Genomic DNA, 20,448 nt, shown 5'->3' on the forward strand with positions numbered 1-20,448 from the left:
CAAAGTCATTGTTTGTTTGTGTCTTCATATAAATTTATCATAAGATGAAAATCATAAATTTATTAGATAATTGAAGAAAGTATTAGAAAAAGACTCCTAGGGCAAACGTTTTCTAATATTTTATTCAATTATCTAATAAATTTATGATTTTCACCTTATGTTTCTTTGTGTCTTCATATAAATTTAACATAAGGTGAAAATCATAAATTTATTAGATAATTTGATAAAATATTAGAAAACGTTTGCCCTAGGAGTATTTTTCTAATATTTTCTTCAATTATCTAATAAATTTATGATTTTCACCTTATGTTAAATTTATATGAAGACACAAAGAAACAATAGAAAATGACTTTGTCAAGTAAAGACAATAAAAAAGAAATACTAAAGAAAATAAAAATAAAACATTAATATAAGGACATTTTGGTAAATACACGTTTTTTGGATGATATTTAACGGCCACCTCATCATTTAACATATGAATTGACGGAATGGGCTATTTAGATTAAACGTTGTAAGTTCGAGGAGTATATAGATGATATTGAAACTTCAGGAACTAAATAAATGACCGACCAAAAGTATATGGATTAAACAGACGTTTGCCCAAAAATAAATCAGGATCAAATATAGTATAATACCATATTAGTTGACAAAGTCCTTATATTAATGTTTTTTTGGGATGGTATTTAACGGTCACCTCATCATACTATAAAAAAGAAATACTAAAGAAAATAAAAAGAAAACATTGATATAAGGACATTTTGGTAAATACCTGTTTTTTGGGATGATATTTAACGGTCACCTCATTATTTAATAGATGAATTGACATAATGGACTATCTACATTAAAAGTTGCAAGTTCGAGGACTATATAGATGACATTGAAACTTCAGAGACTAAATGAATGTCCGACCAAAAATACAGGGACTAAACAGACGTTTGCCCTTTATTTTTAGAATGGTTCGCTCAATTCATCATCATTGATATTTAGATTACTCGATTGTTTTATTTTATGAAATCTAAAAAGGTTGTTTTAAAAATATATATATAAAAAGACAAATGCAATGTGATAAGTTTATTCTTATTATACTTTACGCACTTATATCTGAACCCCCTCTTAAGTCTAAATTTTGGTTCCGTACGTTGGATTTTGACCTCATATATGACATTAGATGGCAATATCCATTGCATGTAATCAAATACTTCATTATAAAGTTTTCTGAGTAATGACATCATGAAGGCACCAACTTTGTTTTGATTTTCAATCAATTATGATATTCTCACGTCAATTGCGACCATACTAAGTGGCTTTATTATTCAAGTTGCAGTTGGTCTGCAAAAAATGCAATAGCATCCTAAGTATCTTCTAATTCTATATCGAAAAAAAAAGTATCTTCTAATTCTAAAAGTGCATTGAGATTTTGAGAGTTTTCGATGAAGAAAATTGTTTTAGTCCATACTTGTTGTTAATCATGGTCAATCTGAAGATACATAAATTGAACAAAACAAGTGAGATCAATGGACTATGTCTGCATTCCAATTTTAATAGACTTTAAACCTAACAGAAAAATGAACATGAGCAAAGATGTTGGGGCAATGGGGCATGATGTTTCCCATGAAGTTGGTCACTATGAACCTTGCCATTTAATTTGTTTCAAGTCTCAACGAATGAAAGTGAAATCTAAAACTCTGCATAGTCCGGACCAACTTCCCAGACACCACACGTTATATCTATTTTCATTTAACAAGTATTTGTGATCGACTGCTGAAGCTCAAGGTTGGTAGCCAGAACTACAAACCTTAAAGTTTGCCAAACGGGGATGATGATCAGAAGGGCACAGAATCAGTGTCTTTTCACAGTGCACATTCTTCTGCTTCCTTCAAAATATCTCTCAGTTCTGCCTCACCAGTCGCCACTGAACTTTCTGTTCCCGCGAGGTAGATTCAGCTACCTAGTTTTCATACTTAACTAGCATTATCATCGCATAATTAAGAGTAATACTTCGTGTTAACTGCGGAAAGCTAGAAATTCCTGGGGCTCGATATTTTGGCTGCTGGAAGTTTCACCCCTGATGATTACAGAGTTCGTCCGGCCAAAACTGATGATACGTTTAACCAGAAATTAGTAACAAAACAAGTTTGTTCACGGGTCATTCATTCAAAGGCATCATCATCACCATCATACATTATTAATATATATGAGAGATTAGGGAAAGGATAAGTTATAAAAAAAGAAGACGACTGAAAGAGATTCATCATATATGAAAAAGCCTATCATATATGAAAAAGCCTAACTTCGTGACTAAGCCTAGCCAACAACCACCCTTACAAAAATGATCCACTTTAACCACGTTAGGTTAGCCACGGATACAATAGTAATAGTCTAATACTAAACAGCTCAATCAAAGTGGGGATGCTAACATTAACAATATGAAATATATAGATAGTATGATCTTTACAGGGTGGCTGATAGGGTATGGTGGGTAACCTTTGGGCATCAGTGAGCTCAAGTAGCTGAACAGTAGCACATGGTTATGTTCTTCTGCATATGCATCAATGTAGATAAAGAGAGCTATCATAACTATCTCCCTCCACTTCTGCTTCTATTTCTGCAACCGATTCGAGCGATCGACTAATAAGGGAAAAGGTGTGATTTTGGAAAAGCAAGTAATGAGAGAAGTCAATTACAAGCGAATCAACAAAAGAAGCAGTCGTAATCTGCTTGGTTCACATTTGTACAGATCAGTGTGCTGAATGCTAGGGTGTCTTTTCATCAATCATCTCAGAAACGGATGACCTCATGTTAATCTTAGGCTATGAGTTTGTCTCACTGATTTCTACACGACCACCTTGAAATTTAATAATCGAATGATTTTTCTATTAGCCATAACAGATTAACAAATCAATAGCTGCATAGGCAATGGAGTAAATTCAGACACCCAGTAAATTCAGAACAGATTAACATTGACCTTTTCAAAAAAAAAAAAAAAAGGGTCATCAAAACATTGACTGACGAGTGAAACTACAATCACTTGCTACCTATCATTGGAAAAGTTGGCAGGCAATTCAAACAACATAGCATTCACTAAGTAGACTGATACCTGCATACTTTGTTTCACAGTGGGGAAGTGGCAACTGCGTGTCAGTTTGGTTGAAGAAATTGCATCATGAGCCAACTCTCTATGGGTCAGCATCATAGGGTAAATCTGGAGTAAGTGATGGAAGAATCAAAACGAACCCTTCATTACATTGGATGTCGGCAAGCATAGAATCATAGACCGGCTGATAGTCCCAAATATTTCCGCTCAAGTCCAAATGCCGCAGAGTACCTAACAAATAAGTATATTTTAAAGTTCAAGTTTTTTTTTTAATATGTAGAATCAGGCATGCTAAAGGCACACTAAACCTGTCCACTCCATAATCACCAGCAACTCTTAAATGGATTACTTGAATTATAATAAGACTTTCAGGCAGACAACACAGATACCTTTTGCATTTTTAATGGCAGAGCATATGGCCGTCAATGATTCTGCAGGCATAAGATTATATGCAGCGTTGACTTTAACAAGTTTCGGAGCCATTGAAATAATCTTTGACAAAAAATTTGCTGTTTCAATTCCTCCACGATTTTCACTGCACATAATCAATTGATATAAATTTTTTTCTGGAACCAGGAATTGCAAAAATCAGAAGAAAAGTATTAATGATAATATTGAACCTTAAGTTGATCTCGACTAGCTCTATTTCCGTAGTAAGTTCTTCTTGTAGAACCCGAAAACCAGATGAACCTAATCCAATACCTTCAGCATCCAGTACTTGAATGGGTGTACGCAAAAGTTCTCCCAAAGCTGCTGCTACTTGACTGCATAATCGTAATTATGAACACAGTAAATCTTGAGAAAGAAACAAAAATACAGAAGTGCAGTGTCTAACTAAGCCACTGCCGTGTGTCGATAAGACAAACCTGCCAAGGTCATTTCCTGCAATAGATAGAGACTTTAATGGTCGGCTTAGGCTAGAAAGGGTTTTCATAAGTTGAGTCACTCCATGACAGGAAAGCTCACAGTTTTCCAACATTAAATCAACAAGGGGAGTGCCTTTTTCTGAAGCTTCCATAAATAACGGAATCAAATTCCTGAGACATTGATGATATACAATGTTAGACCAAATATCTTATACATTTAATACTTATGTAGCAATTCAGAATTCCACTGACCTGATTCCATCATCCTCAATAGGATTATCACTCATATCCAGGACCTCCAACTTAGGCATATGAACAAGAGCATACCTAAGGTCATCTGCATCATCTTTATTGAGATTGTTTCCCCTAAAATGATACAAATAACCAATAGTTTTAAAGCTGAATGATTGTATATCGTTCAACATATGCTGTGTTGCATAATATGATTAATATCAATACAAATAGAGGGATTGTGCTTGTCCCAGGGAACTGATGAAAACCAGTTGCTGTTCACCATTAAAAGTTCAATGATCCAGATATCTTAACTGCCAGATATTATTAATTTAGGATTATAAGTTTACATAGATTGAAACCTTAAATTGAGCACCCGTAATGATTGCAAGGACTTCCCAACTTCTAAAGGTGTTCGACGGTTCCTTTGTGATCTCCCACAGAGTTCAGAAAGCCAGCCTGATATCTGTATAGTTGTGTGTAATCATGTTACTTTGCACAAATGATATAACAGAACAATAAATCTTCTATTGATAAAAAAAAAATGCAACATTTACATTGTTTTCTGAAAGGTCAAGGACAGATAGACTGGACGAGGCATTGAGAAGCGTACTAAATACCACTTCTGCAAATTTCTGGCCATGGTGGTTGTCGGAGAGTTTCAAACAATACAAAGACCTGGAGAAAAAAAAAGATGAGCTGAAGAAGCAAAAGGGAATGCTATTGGGGCAACTAAAAAATCAAGATGCAAATGAATGCCTACAGATGGATATGATTCAAGAAAGTTGTAGACCTATAGTAAAACACAAAATCAAGATATTTAACCCTTTGGAATGGTCGTAGGACGATATTATTAGCATCTTTTATCACCTATTTGCGTCCTTCTAACAAGCTTTTGAGTGCCACTTGAATCAGATGTCAAGTGCACTATGAAAAACAACACACTAAAAACTCTCAGTCGACTAAATTGAAATGCCAATAATTCCAAGGCTTTATCTGGAAAGAATCACAAGAAGTTGGTTTATCTTTAATTGAACAAGCCTCCAAAGATCAGTTATGCAACATGAAATTCATAGTGCACTCAGACACAGACAAACACAAACATAATTACATTATTTTCTTATTTATGAGTTTCTAGGCATGCCACTTCAACCAGTCACGAACACACGCCATATATTAAGATATATATTTAATTGGCCTGAAATTGAAAAAACAGACTCACCTTCCTGAAGATAAAAATGACACAAGTTCGATATGTACAGACGATGGGTTGGCTTCAAGAAATCTAGTTGTGCTGATAGAGAAGTGTTTTATTCCATGTGCTTGCAAACTCCTTGGGGATAGAGAAGTACAAATTTCTGTGATAGAAGCTGAAGAAAGTGTACAGTGAATGAATTCAAGCGAGGTTAAAGTTTCACTGTTCTGGTTGAGAAGCTTGCATACTCCGTTAATCTGTAGAAACGAAAATGACATTAGGCATTTGATTGAACCAGCACATAACAAAAGTTCATCACCTAATCTCTATAATATTTAATAAACACCAGCTAAAAGAATCAGATCTGGAGATGTACATGAGAATCACAATGAAAATTTCTGTTTTACTTTGCGAATTGGTATAGCAGGTAAAACTAAATCATATATATCCCAATCCGCAGCATGAGAGAGGTATCTTTATCTGCATTTCATATCTTACTTTGTCAGATACAAGTTCTACCAGAGTCTCAGCTCACCTACTAACTAGAGCATAAAACTTCAAGCTACAAAAAAAAATTCAGAAAAGTTGCTTATTTTCTAGAGAAGTATTCTGTCCTTGAGAAAGAAGCTTCCCAACATATTAATAGGAAGAAATGAGCATACATGGTCCTTGGATCTTATCCACCTTACTTCCAAGCTCTGCAATTTGCTGCTCTTCAATAAGTGCTGCAACAGATTATATGACAGTCGTGAACAAACCAATTAGAGTCGCATTAATTTAAAAATATATAAAATCAAGCATACATAGGGCTTTAGGGGACGGCTACTTTTGGCCAATAAATGTCTTCGCCATTGTTTATCATGATATTCCTCACAACTCTAGTGACGTCATTTAGTTTATTTCTGTTTTTGAGCCACTGAAGGGATGGCTATGTATAGGGAAGGGAATGAGCTTGAAGGTATGGCATTCAGCACAATGGTTTGTCCAGACAGATTCCTGGTACGTCTTCAGAATAGATGCATAAGACTTTTGTAATTTGGTAGTAGTAACTAGTAACACTATTCTTTTTCAGATGCACATAAGGTTTGTCCAACTAATTTTTAATCTAAATTGGAACTCTCTTGGCATCTATACATGAATAGAGTGACTTACACAAATTTCTTCCCCACAAAAAACATTTTGAAGTCTCAAGGTTCTGCATAAAAATAAGAGCACAATCTAAGAACATCAATTTTGCACAAAGACAAGTATTGAAGTCTGTTATACAACCAGTCCACCGTGTTCGGAAGGACAGGGACTATGCTCTCATCCAATTGCAAACTTACCTGGCTAAATAACCAAAGTGTAGAAAATGGTGATAAAGTGTGGAATAACCAGGAGTTGACGTAGCCATATCACCTTCACAACCTATCAATTTCAATAACGAGTCTGCATAAAAGAATCACAAATTATCAGATAAGCCACATAACAAATTAGCAAGTATGCTGAATAGACAAACTTCATGAAAAGGAAGACACATTTCAAATAATAATAATAATAATAATAATAATACAAGAGACATATTTCCATTCAGTTTAATACAGGTAGGTAAAGATGACAATCAAGCACATAGAGAAGCTCAAACTGATATCATTAAGAAGGATTATATTAAAGCAGCCACGCTAGTATACCTGAAATCTTGACATCACCAAGGCACCCATCAAATGAGGGCAGCGAAGCTAGCTCTGCTACTTCATCTAGACATCTGTTCTTTATGGTTTCACAAAACAAAAATGCCAAGTCAACCATTAACATAAGTTATCAATTCCTTTCCTGTCATCAATAACTAAACAAATATAGACCAAAAGAAAATGCATACTTTTGCAGATGAGTTTCCCAATAAATCTGCTGCCAGTCATCCGTTTCAATCCTACTACCAAGCACTGGCCACCGCGATTTATAAAACTCTCTCCACGCCTTGTCGAATTTCCTTGACCTGCAACATTACCAGGCACATTCACAGCTATACTAAACTCATTTCAACTACAAAATCAAACCAAATATGATCACGAAAACACTCAACCTCGCCGACCGTCCTCGCTTTCTACCATTTCCAATGCACTCATCAGAAAACTCATCCTCTTGATCATCATAAGGCCTGCTTGAACAAGAAATTCCATTAACAAAAAAGGCCGAAAAACAATTCGAAAACCCTAGAGTAAACTCATGAAAACCTACATTTCTCGGTGCAGCTTCTGCAAGGCGAACGGCGGCAACCGCAAAACGAGAAGATCGAGCAAGTTCGGAGGGAGCTCCTGGATAATCGGAAGCAGATCATCGCCTGCAAAAAAAAATGCAATTCCGAATTCAAGTTCTGAAAACGCAGCTGCTATTATGAATCAGGTGCTATTGTGAATTTGAGTAAGAAATTTACCGCGAACAAGATCGGATTTGACTGCGTCGAGGCAGAGAGAGATGAGAGACGGAATCTCACTCTCGCTCATGGTTAAGGAGAAATCAATCTGCGCGTTTTGTTCGAAAAGAAGATTGTAGGAGATTGCCGGAATTGGTATTGCCACTATTACGAAATATCGGAGGTACGGGATGCAGAACTCACCGGAAAAATGTTGAGAGCTTATTCCGGCGGAAGAAGAAGCAGCTCGGATAGAGTGCGGGATTAAAGAGCAGAACGTTGCGCAGAAAATTCGTCCTGAGAAGCGACGTCGTTTTGAGCTTAGGAGAACCTTGATCTTTCTTAAAACATAAAATATAAAGTCAAACGTTGGTCCGCTGGACCCGCCAGAGTCCGCCTAGGCCGCTTAAACAACCGTCTATACTCTAAATTCTAAAACGTCCGGAAGCCCCACTTGGACATTCCTTGCCGTGCCGTCAAGATCTAGTGCGTAAGAGCAAATGCTGCAGTGGAGCAATTGGTGGGTTGGATTGAGGTTTGGGGAAAAACATGCATCTACCGGAAGAAAATTAGCCCGGGTTAGACTTGGGTCCTACATGGAGCACACCTGATCACATCAATTCATGGGTTAATTTTCATAATAGGTAACCAATTGACATGCGGAGCCTACTTGCATATGTTTGATCCTTGCACATGGTGCCACTTGGATATTTTTATTGTTTTTCAATAGAAATATGTGTTTTATATACATGAATAGTAATTAGTCCATACATTACTCATATTATTGTATAGTCGAAGACTAATTTACATGAATAGTATATCAACTCGTGTTGAAAATTAGTCCAACTCACCCTAAATAGGTGCATTTGCTCTAAATGCTGCCTAAGCAGAGTAAGCAGCGGATTTTTGGAACAATGATTTTTCTTCACGAAGTTTTTATATCTAATACTCCACATCATGTTGTCTTATCTTCGATCAATATATTCTAGCTACAAATCAGTAATTTAAGTGAGATCAAGCTAGCATAATGTCACATCCCGCCAAACTTAAGCAAAATTTTACCTTGAGCATTCTAGGCGGGTCCGGAATATGGTGGAACCCTTTGGAAGAACCTAGAAGATGTTAGAAGTCTCAAGAAGCCTTGGGACATTTCCGGAAATCTCTAGAACCTTGGAGAGGCTAGTGGAACTGGACTATTCAAGAATCCTCTAGAACACTCAAGGATAATCTCAAAGTCTTATAGATTTGGATAGACTTAAGGAGAGTCATCTAGAACTCTCTAGCCTTGTAGATTTGGATAGACTCAAGGAGAGTTATCTAGAATATACATAGTCCTAGAAGTATCTAGAACTTGTAAAGTAGGATGAGGAGGCCTATAAATAGCAAGGCACCCCTCTCATTTACACCATCAAGTAATCAAGCAAGCTATCAAGCATACTTGTAAGTTCTCTCTTGTTCAATATAAGTTCTCTTTCGAGATATTCTTCTTTGCCTTTCAATTGTTCTAGCAGGGCATTTGCGAGAGTAAGGCTGACTTAGCATAAGGGAGCTGCTAAGGCCGCACGAGTTGCATAGCAAAAGAGTAAGCTCGTGACAATAAGCCGCATTGCAAAGAGTTGAGTGATTTAAGTTAGATCAACCAAACACCATACTGAGGTTGAGTTGCTTATTATCAAGCTAGTTTGGAGCGCCATATAATGCAATGTCATGAAAATATCACAATTTATGGCCGGCCAATTAGCTTTATTAGGGCACAATAAGCATTACAGCTACATCGCAAAGAGAAACAATCGCAGTCTACTAGCCCTAGTTAACCACATAAGGTCCTAAGTCATATAGAAAATAGAAGTAGCAGGCAGTTGAGCACTACGTACTATATATGTGCTTATCTAGCTATTTAACAGTCTACTAGTTGGTTATTTCTACTTTTCTTGATTCTTGATCATCTTAGAGTTAATCTTGTTCTTAGTTGTTTTGTTATTAGTATATTGATCATTGATTTATACTGTAGTTTGATTCTTGATCATGTCTAGTTATATACTAGATAGGTTGCCCACACTTTGTTGCGGGTTTGTTTATGAAAAAAGAAATTGTGAAATTGAAGTTGTTTAACCTATTGTATAACTTTATTATTACATTTAAGATATGGAAGAAAACTTGTGATACAAACTTTCATATGTTGCAAAGTCATGCCTCTGCAATCTTGATCACAATTGCATTCTAGTGCTCAACATCATTTGACAACTTTTACTCTATAATATCTGCATAAATAGAGAAATATAAGCATGAGTATTTATATTGCAATGAAATTTTGAATTTAAATTAACAAAAATGAGAAACTTGATGAAGTAAGGATATGACTGGTCATGTTGCTCACCATAACCTTAGATTGGCATCCCTATGTTAGTTCTCTTTTAATAGCATTTACACACTTGCATTGACCAAAATAACCTTAGATTGGCATCTCTATGTAAGCATTTACCTGCCAAAACTCAACTAATCATACATCTGTTGAATTGACTAAAAAAAATACATATGTTGAGTATATTCTCCAACGACCAAACTATAAAATGTAATGCTTACTTGCTCAATTATGCTTTCTTGAATGAATATACTCCCAATCAAATTATAAAAGAGTTAGAATCGTAATATGACCTTGCAAGAGTGTAGGCAATTCCATAATAACTTTAAAACTGCACATTGAATAGTGAAATTCAAAAGAGAACTTCAAAGCTCGACCTTTAACTATAATCCCTACAATTTTCTAGTATATACAATAAAATTTCAAGCCAAAACCTAGTAATCATAATAGTTACAGCCAAAATTCACCAAACCAATAGATAATCTTTTGTATAAAAAGAGAAGAAATGAAATAAAAGCATACCTGAGGATAAAGAAAAAAAACTCTCAATAAAAATGAAAAATGAAAGCCCACCATTAAATAAGTATACACCTAACACCTGATTTATTTTCACTAAATTAATTTTTGGAATTTAAAAGGTTATGCTTGCAATATGTTCCATCTCTATTAGATGGGTTTTTTTTATAGTGGTCAGTCTAATCTTTGACATATGTCATTCTTGTTTGCAACCTCATATTTTATGGTACACATCTAAAGCAATACAACACCTAACGACACATAGGGTTTTAGTACTTGTATATCATTTTTTTTTTTACAAAATGTCAATAAGTAAGAAATCTCAGATAAAACAGAAGCTTACAAAATGTAGGGAAGTATTTACCTTATCCATTAGAATAGAATACCTTATAAAGGTAAATACTAATGTTAGATGAGATGAAAAGTAGTTAAAAACACTGTAGTTTCAAAAGATCAACATGTAACAAAATACTAATGCGCACACCCCAAATTCTTAAACATACAAATAATTAAGTGGATCCATACCTTTTTTTTAATCAAATAACCAAAAAGTCTGAATTGCACTCCTACACCAATTCGATCGGCAACATCGGTAACCTAATACAAAGTTAATCAGTTAGATCTTATAAAACAAATAAGCGTGTAGATATAGCAAATAACATATGGAATATCAACGTAAAGATAGCTTCCACCAGTAAATGGCATTTTCAAATGGAATAAAAGTGAAAATCAAGAACCCAAAAATGATTTTTAAAAGAAACTACAAAAATTCAAAAACATATCCAAGAAAGAGACACATGCAATGAAAACCCATGACCAATCATAAACTGAAACAAACTCACCTTAAATGAGTTCAAACATTAGCAAATCAGGAACAAAAACCTACATAAAAGAAAAGGCCCCAATTAAATTCAATTTAAGATAACTTCATAAATGCACATCAATAAAAAACTTATCTAAATAGGTTCATGCCGAGTTAGATATCGGCAATTTAAGTAATTTTTTATTTCATCATGTTTTTCTCCATATATCAGAATTCGGGCTCTATCATGATCTTTACTTATATATTTGAATAAATATTTAATTAACATTGACTGTGAACATAATTCAATCTTAATGTGAGTATTGTATCTCAATAGAAATTCAATATTGTATGGAACAAAAAATTCATTTCCAATTTCAATACCATTTTTTTATGTAAATTTTGTAGGATCGTTACGTCGTTTATATATAGGAGCATTGATCCCTTCAAATATAGTATAATTAGTGTATGGTTTAGGAAAAGACTTTGAACAGTGTTTGTCACGCATGCAAGGAGCTTTCAAATTTATAGGTCCACATGGTCCATGAATCATAAAATGGCTAACAATATTAAAAAGAGTTGGGTTTGATTTTTTATCTAATAACTCAGCTGAAATTATCGAATCAATGTCATCTAGAGTGTGACACTTATAATTCTTTGTTAACAAAAATAAGATATGAGCATGTGGTAATCTTCTCTTTTGAAATTCAATTGTATATACATGAGCTCTAGTTTGACCAACAGATTTTCCTGATTTGATATATTCAATCATATCTTTTAATTTTATTTGAAAAATTCTTAAAACTATATCAGGTCTATCTTCTTGTTTATATTGCATATGCTTATTAAATTATCTTACAATTTTTGGCCATTTAGGATTGTAAGTAAAAATAATGAATAAATTAGGATTTCCATATTGACGACAAATCGCCATTGCATCGTGATAATTATTTACCATATCTCTTGGGCAACCCGTATGTGAACTTGGAAAAATAATTCGTTCAATATCGCGGCTATTTTCTTCTCCATATGAGACATTAGTATAAATCTCATCGCATTTTGCAATACAAAATTTATCTTGATTTTGTCTTATATAATTCAAATGATTTTCATCGATAGTACCTTAAGCATCAACTAAAAATTGTTGAAACAATCTTCCCCCTTTCAATACAGTGTTCATACTATTATTTCTATAATTAAGATAATATGTGATGAAACTCCGCATTGACATCATGTATGGTTCTTTATTATCTTTACCTACTACTGGTTCTAATAATAGATTTATATCACCATGTATTTTAGATGTATTTTAGAAATACGACGCAAATAACCATCTGTAGATTGAACAATTATATCCTTGTTTAAATCAAATTCACCAATATCACCAACAACTAAACCTCATATCTCATCATTAGTTGGACGCTCATATTGCTTATTATCACGTGTTGAGGAGCAAATATAGTTATATTTAACGAAGGCAAAGAATCATATTGAAATATGTCCCTAATAGCATGATATGTTTTAGTCAATTCACTTAAGCGATCAAACATTTCAATAAGCGCAACAACGATATTTGGTTCTATTTAAGAAGTATGAGAATGATCAATAACAGTCATACAATTTGAAACTTCATTACACGTATCATAAATATATAATTGTGCATATTTTGGAGCCTCACCACATTGTGGCAGCATTGATTCTATCAAATGATGAACTTGTCCACAAATTTTAAACACATAAGGTGCACATCCATTGCTTATACCATAATCAATTTTTGTACCCATCGATGTATAAGCAAACATGGAATTGTACAAACGTATATTTTGTCGAAAACGTACACTATCTCGACCATTGTCAGGATTTAAATATTGCTCAAGTAATTCAGGAGTTGGTTTTGATTTTTCAAGTCTGACTCGTTTTTTCTGACAACATTATGTATAAATAATGAGTGATCTTCTAGATTTCGGTTTATTTACCTCTCCCAACTAAAAGTTTGCATCAGAGTGAACACATTTATATCAATCATCACCACTATCGTTTAAGTCGGTAAACACATCTGAAATAAAAACATATTGAAATCAATCACCATACATGACATACTTTGTAAAAGAACTGTAGTAATAGATCAAAGACAGAATCTCCTCACTTTTTTTGGTAAAATGCATGTCCGCTTGAATTCATATGACTACTTCCCTCATTAATTGCAAAACAATACGGTTACATCAATCATATTTATTTGCCACGAATAAACAACAATCATGAACTAACTATAATGATTAACTACTTCAATCAATGAAAAGCTCAACTGAAAACAGAAATATTAATATATGCTCCATATTACTCTAATGTAAGTCAAAACATTTAATTGTCAATAGTTAACATCTTGACGGTAACAATGGTATTCAAAAATTCGCATATAATTTAACATTCCACATAACATATCAACATCATAAAACAATATTTATAATAAAAACAAATGATAAAACAAATAATACTTGCATTGTCCTCAATAACCGCAACCATAACTTCATCATTTGTTGCTTGCCCAACAACATTTCTTTGATTAGCAGAGCTCGCTTCTCCTCTTTCAAATTTCCTCTTTTGACTGTACGTTCTTGTACATACTACACGTAAATCAAATAAAACAATAATGAAAAGCGTCATAGCTGATACCAAAAATAAAATAAAAAATACACGCAAATACAAAAGGAAAAGGCGAAATGAGTGACAACTGACAACTAAAAAACACAATACCATATGTTATAACTGAAGATGAACATGAAAAATTTAAATTAAAGATCTAATTACTATAGATGCATACCTTCCCCAGGAAAAGTCGTAGCATGATCACCTTCTTGGAAAAGATGTTCTTGAAAATACTTCATTATTTCATATCTACGTGATGTATCTACAATACACAAATTTTTTAAAATAGACCATTTCTCTCAATCCATTAATTAATAGATTTTAAAATACAAACAACACTTATTTGTATAACTAATGAATCATCTCATATCTGTTCACCAAATTCAATCCTGAATAATTAATGAAGGGCATGAATCATACCATAATTGAAACCATTCTCATTAACTATTGTCCCTTCAGATAGCTCTCTGTTCCCAGATGCATGTTGGGATGTTGCATATGCAAACAAATTTAAATATTTGATTAGCAGATTGAAGATTAATACAGTATATTAGCAATTTACAATCACACTAACACACTGACTGAAACACTAAAACATGTTTGTCATATCTACAACATCATTAAGAATATTTGGAGCAACAGCTGAGGCCTCAATTGGCACTACACCATTACTTCCATAAAAAAGATGTTCAAACTCACATTCTTCCGGATGGCCTTTGTCGGCGGGGTTGCTGCGACACAACTATTATATACATAGAAAAAAAGTCACTAATTAAACAACACCAACAAAATTAAAACTAAGACATTACATTAACAATTTACAATCACACTAACATACAATAACTTTAAAACATGCGCGCCACATTTACATTATCATTAAGAACATTTAGAATGTAACAAATCCATTTAGAATTTATGAAAATGTACCTATGCTGTAAACAAAACAAAAAATGAATTCGCACTCATAATTACATACCTAATTTATTGTCCATCAGGAACACCACAAAATCCACAGAATTTAGAACTTCCCTTCCAGAAACAACATAACACAAATTCGCTTGAACACCTATGTGAACAACAACGATGATCTAAAAAAATGTGGCGTTTGAAAATATAATACATTTTGATAACCATAACCATAATAGTAAAGAAAAACAAAATTGAAACCTGAAGAATATGGGAACAATAGCAACACAGAGAGCACTAAAGGGACGAACACTAACAAAACACTCGCGTTAAATCTGCAAAACAACAAAGAAACACAATGCTTTGAAAAACACATACAAAATAGTTATTGAACATGATTATCCGAACTTGGCATTAGAAGAAAGACTGATGCAAAATGAAAAAATTGAAAATATATAGGAGCATCATAGTAATTATATGTGGTGCCTAGAAAGTAAGCTCAAATCGACCCCAGCTCGATTATGGTATCTGACTCTAGATCAAATTAGTTAATGTTTGACATAAGACTATTTTGCTTCTATTTAAATTACATACAAACTGATTCCAACCCTTTTTTATTCTCCCTAAACCCTAATCCCAAGTCTCTATTTTGCAAGTGTTGGATAGAGATTAGGTTTTGATAATTACAGTAGCCTGAGATCTTTCTTTGATAATTTTCCTTTGACACATTCTCTAAACTCGTGGGTCTCTTCCCTGATCAACTTTGTTTCTACTTAATTTTTTGTTGTTAAACTTTGAAGCCTACAAATGTGAGTGAGAGGAAATAGAATATTATGAACAACTTATTGACATGCCCTCTCATGTTCATTCTCTCAAGGTTTCTATATGTGACATTAGAGCATGCAATAAGTTGCAAATCAACTCCTTTTCATTTTAATCTTGCTGTAATCAGATCTTTTAGCTTTTGGGTTAGATCTAAAATTTGTCAATTTCTCTATTTCAATTATAACAATGAAAGTAATTTATAAAACAAACACAAATAGAAAAAGAACAAACAAACAATCTTCCAATTATAAAACTTATTGTACATAACAACATCAAAGTCAGAAATCAGAACACAGGTAAAAAATAACAAAGGAAAGACTCGCCCATAACTAAAACTCAATTGATTGAACCTAACAACAAAATCTCATTTTCATCAAATAACCACAGAAACCCACCCCAACACAGATGCGGTTGTAAGTCGGCCTCAAAATCAGATACAAATCGAAGCAAAATGACCAAACTCAGAGTTCACAAAACTAAACCGAATTACATGTAGAAATTTGCCAAGAAGAAGGAACTTTGTCCTCTTCTCTTCTGTTGCAGACCAAACTCCCTTCTATTCCTATTCTCTTTCGTCTCGGCACACTCTTGATCTCGCTATATGCTGCGTTGGATGATCACCAAATCTATGAGAATCACGTTTTCCTTCCTCTCTATTTCTGTTTGATATGCGATATTCAACCGACGTGGAAACAAAGATAGAGATAAGGGCGACTTGTACATGGAGATGACTCTAGAACAGGCCGAAGCAGCCCAGCCCAATTAAAGACCCATCAATGTACGTACTTTAGCTACTGTACCTAAACTAACCGAGCTATAATATATATATATATATAGTAAATAAGCCAACATACAGCAGAAACCCATCAGAAAGTAATACTTTAAGTCCCTTCTTTTGCCCTTAACTTTGTCATTGGATTAATGCATATAACTGGGATAAAAACTGAAAACAGTATAAAGTATATGCCATATTTTTGCAACTCATAGCACAGAGAAAAATTAGAATATAACTTCACTCATTGTACATGAAATAACTTAAAACTCATTTTCTAAAGAGTTGAACTTACAAAAATACCAAGATTCTACGCTCACACTCCATTTAATTTAATATTAAATTTTAGGAACCTAACACGAACACCTATTATAATCACATAGACCAAAAGATACTTCATACTACTAAAGAATACAACCAGCTCATGTTTACAAAAATAAATGACCCACAATGATCAAAGCTCACATCAACTACAAATCGACGTTTATCTACAACTAGTTTTCTCACCCTTTCCTGCAACTAAATATATTAGGTAGGTAGTTGTTAGCTTCATAGTATCTTTTATTGAGTAATTCTGAACATGAAAACCCAAAGAAAGCCTCTGCTTGTCTTCCCATTAGAGTCGAGGTGACATATTAATTAAAAGTAGATTATATACCAGTTTGAGGCATGTCAATGAAGAGCGCAATATATACTGATTAGTTTAAACTTTAAAGTAAACGAAAGTATAAAACTAAACAGAAGAGAGTCTAAAGACATTTTTTTGTAATAGACTAATTTGATATTGTAGACATCTTGAATCAGAGCAGCATTACTTTATATTATCAGTATATTAGTAAACTATATATTTAAGCACATTAGCCTGTTAATTGTTATTCAAGTAATAATTATTTAAACTCACTAAAGTATAAAATGAATAAGTTAAACCCCAAAGAAACATTCAGTAAAAGGTGAGGTCCAAAAGCTGAAGTGCAGGGTATCTGTTAAATTTATTCCGAATAATGACTTGGCAAATGTACATTTTGAGGGTAAAAGGATTACCCGGTAACACCAAATCAGAATGATACTCCAATATCCAGCAATGCTCAATTGAGAAATGACCTCCAAGTGGCCTAGCCAAGCCGCTCAAGTAACCAAATTTCCATCAGTGAAGCAACTATGTATTGGATCAGGTTTGCTTGTTATATATGCTCCTAATAGAATTTCATTAAGCTTCACCGCAAGACATGTAGTACAACTCTACCCCCGAAATGTAGAAAATTACAAATAATTAATACATAGTAAAAGACAGCCTTGTGCAAAGATGAACAGTGCCAAAAAAAGAGAGTAAGACCCAGATGTCTTATATGTAAATGGAAATGAAATTCCGACCGACTAATAGTTTTAAGTTAGCAGTTATTAATATATCAGTACTACACAAAATGAGGTAAAAGAAAAGCATTAGTAGTTTTTTTCTTTTTCTTTTTTTGGGGACTTTTTCATTGTTTAGTAGTGGGTACCATCAACCCAATCTAAAGAACTTGTAGAAATATGGGCCATAATTCAATAAATGCTATAATAGGATTAGTGGATCATAGTAGTACAGTCCAGACTTCTGCAAACTTTACATAGATTTAGGTTTAATGTTCTTTTCATTTAGAGTGCACCAACCTTTAGTATGGAATAAAAGCTACTTAATAGATCCCTAGAAAGAAAAACAACAGAGTAACTTCACTAAATCCTCATTGATGCAAAACGGGAAAAGGGAATTAGAGCAAAATCTTAGTCAGGCTATTCACATGGAACAAAACATCTGAGTTGTTTATCACACAATCCTCATGGAAAGGGATATGCTCCAGCTAAAAGTCGTTTGCAAATCAATGAATCTAGAAAGAACGATAACCACATAACTCAAGTGGTAAATGAGAAAAACAACAGTTATGTGACAAAAAGGTACCATATGGCCTGGCATGATCTCCATTACATCACAACACAAATTCACCCAAAAACTCATGCATTATGCAAGATCGAGCACCTTATGCAAGACATGCAATATCTCCTCAAACTCATAAATTACCCAGTGATAATATAAATTTCCAAAGAAAACTTATCAGCAACACAAAATGGTTCTAAAAGTAATTGAAAATCACACAATTTAATTAGATGCAAATCCAATAATGTGATTCCCCCACACTCTACCTATATAAAGTTGAGTTAAAACCCAGAACAACGATTGTGCTTCGCCACATAAACATAAAAAACATAATGCTTGAATCTTCTATTAATAAAGAACAAAAAGTTCTCACCTAGATTGAGCTTTCTATTTGCTAGTGTTTACCCACCACGGTGTATTGCTACAATCTCCTGAGCTGGAAATTCTGATATTGGATTTGATTCTCAGGTTTTTTAATATTCTGTTTATGCAATAACAAAAATTTGGAAGAGTGATGGGTGTTGATGCATCCATCTTCTCTAATATTTATCGGAGGTGTTGAGATCATGGTCGGGCAGTTCCCCTCAACTGTGGAGATCATGGGGCAGCAACCCTCGTTGTTTTATCTGTTCACCATCGATTTTAGGTACAGGACGTTCCCATTGGAGATATAGCAACTGTATTCGGAAAATGATTGTAATGATCAATTATTTAAATCCATTCTTTTTTGACAGTATATTGTTCACACAGATTACTATCAAATCATAATTGTCACCATGAAAGAAAAATACCAAAAACTAATCATATCTATTGATCCATGTCCTCTTCTGACCTAAATCAATGCTAAGCTAAAAAACTTGGTGTTGGTAATATCCAAAATCTGTGCTATATTTTTTAAGAGAGTAGCCACAAATAGAATTGATCAATCAATACTAAAGCTTGAGTTTAATTGTTTGTTAGGCTAGGATACTTATCCACTTGTAATACAAGACCGTCCTACTCCAAAACTAATCCTACCAAATCTCATCAATCTCAAATTACACTCACCAATCTCCAGAATGGCAATAAAAAATAAAATAAAAACTAAATCGAATGCACATACCTTCATGTTCTTCCATGAGCAAAATATCAAAACATATTTTCATTATCAATAAGACTTCTGAAACAAAAATAAACTCTCTAATGAATGCCCATAATAAACCACAGCAAATCAAACCATGGTTTGTTTATTTGTAACTGAGAAAAATCACAAAAGCAATCAATCACATATGCAAAGCCCAGACCTTCATGATTCGATCGAAATAAGATAACTCAACGATTTGTTGAAATGAAATACCATACCTTCAGAGTTTGATCTAGATGAACTACCCATAATTCATTTCATGAAAACTCTCTCTGACGTCCCTCTCTCTCATATCCAAGCAACAACAACAACAACAACCCACAGACACAAAAACACACAGCAAAAAATATAACAACCACAATCCACATATCGCAAACACAACAACACGGGTACAGAAGAAATCACAAATCCAAGAAAAGGAGGCAAATTGCAAAACGGGTGAGAAGGAAACAATCGGGGAAAAGAAAAAGGGAAGCAAATCGTGAGCTACCAGCCTAAAGCACTCTTGTAAGCAATGACCCACAACTCTTTTTTTTCTTTAGCACACATCCAACAGATGGCAGCAAAACAGAACACCATACATGCATCCGCAAAACTAAACCTGACTGAAATACAGAGCATATAAACTTGACCCTCCCCACACACATATTACATAAAAATTCCACCTAACCCGACTCGTCTGACACATAAGTTCCCCCACACCCGCAAAAAAGAGAGAAAGAACGGGTGTTTTAAGCGAAGACTACGGTGGTGACGGTGGAAGAGAGAGACCGAGCGGTGTTGTAGTCGCAGAAAAGGAGAAAGAA

At 34.0% G+C, this 20,448-nt stretch overlaps 1 protein-coding gene across 7 annotated transcripts; it reads right to left on the bottom strand.

Moving 5' to 3' along the window:
* Nucleotides 1-1,570: 1,570 nt before the first annotated feature.
* LOC126782339 (uncharacterized) lies at nt 1,571-8,222 on the bottom strand. Of its 7 annotated transcripts, none has more exons than XR_007670753.1 (18): nt 7,800-8,221; nt 7,604-7,706; nt 7,449-7,523; nt 7,245-7,361; nt 7,057-7,130; nt 6,712-6,814; nt 6,539-6,581; nt 6,049-6,111; nt 5,414-5,643; nt 4,749-4,869; nt 4,554-4,657; nt 4,213-4,326; nt 3,961-4,131; nt 3,715-3,858; nt 3,484-3,629; nt 3,098-3,325; nt 2,485-2,905; nt 1,571-2,095 (listed from the first exon to the last, which is right to left on the bottom strand). XR_007670753.1 is itself a non-coding variant. In XM_050507563.1 (16 exons), exons 1-16 carry the CDS (start codon nt 7,867-7,869, stop codon nt 3,177-3,179), a joined length of 1,827 nt encoding a protein of 608 aa, XP_050363520.1. In that variant the 5' UTR covers nt 7,870-8,221; the 3' UTR covers nt 2,912-3,176. The 7 variants fall into 7 exon arrangements, 1 of the variants encoding a protein (XP_050363520.1); XR_007670755.1 differs by lacking the exon at nt 1,571-2,095 and having other exon boundaries at nt 2,219-2,905; nt 7,800-7,887; nt 7,983-8,222; XR_007670754.1 differs by lacking the exon at nt 2,485-2,905 and having other exon boundaries at nt 1,579-2,095.
* Between the last annotated feature and the right edge of the window lie 12,226 nt (nt 8,223-20,448).

The sequence above is a fragment of the Argentina anserina genome, chromosome 2 (assembly GCF_933775445.1).
Source record: "Argentina anserina chromosome 2, drPotAnse1.1, whole genome shotgun sequence".
Lineage (NCBI taxonomy): Eukaryota > Viridiplantae > Streptophyta > Magnoliopsida > Rosales > Rosaceae > Argentina > Argentina anserina.

Bases quoted from the DNA above. Each gene is read 5' to 3' on its own strand.
- LOC126782339 (XM_050507563.1), bottom strand. From the start codon at position 7,869: ATGAGCGAGAGTGAGATTCCGTCTCTCATCTCTCTCTGCCTCGACGCA. The intron at 7,707-7,799 runs GTAAATTTCTTA...TTTTTTTTGCAG, and splicing joins CAAATCCGATCTTGTTCGCG to GCGATGATCTGCTTCCGATT. The intron at 6,582-6,711 runs GTAAGTTTGCAA...ATTTTTATGCAG, and splicing joins CACTTTGGTTATTTAGCCAG to AACCTTGAGACTTCAAAATG.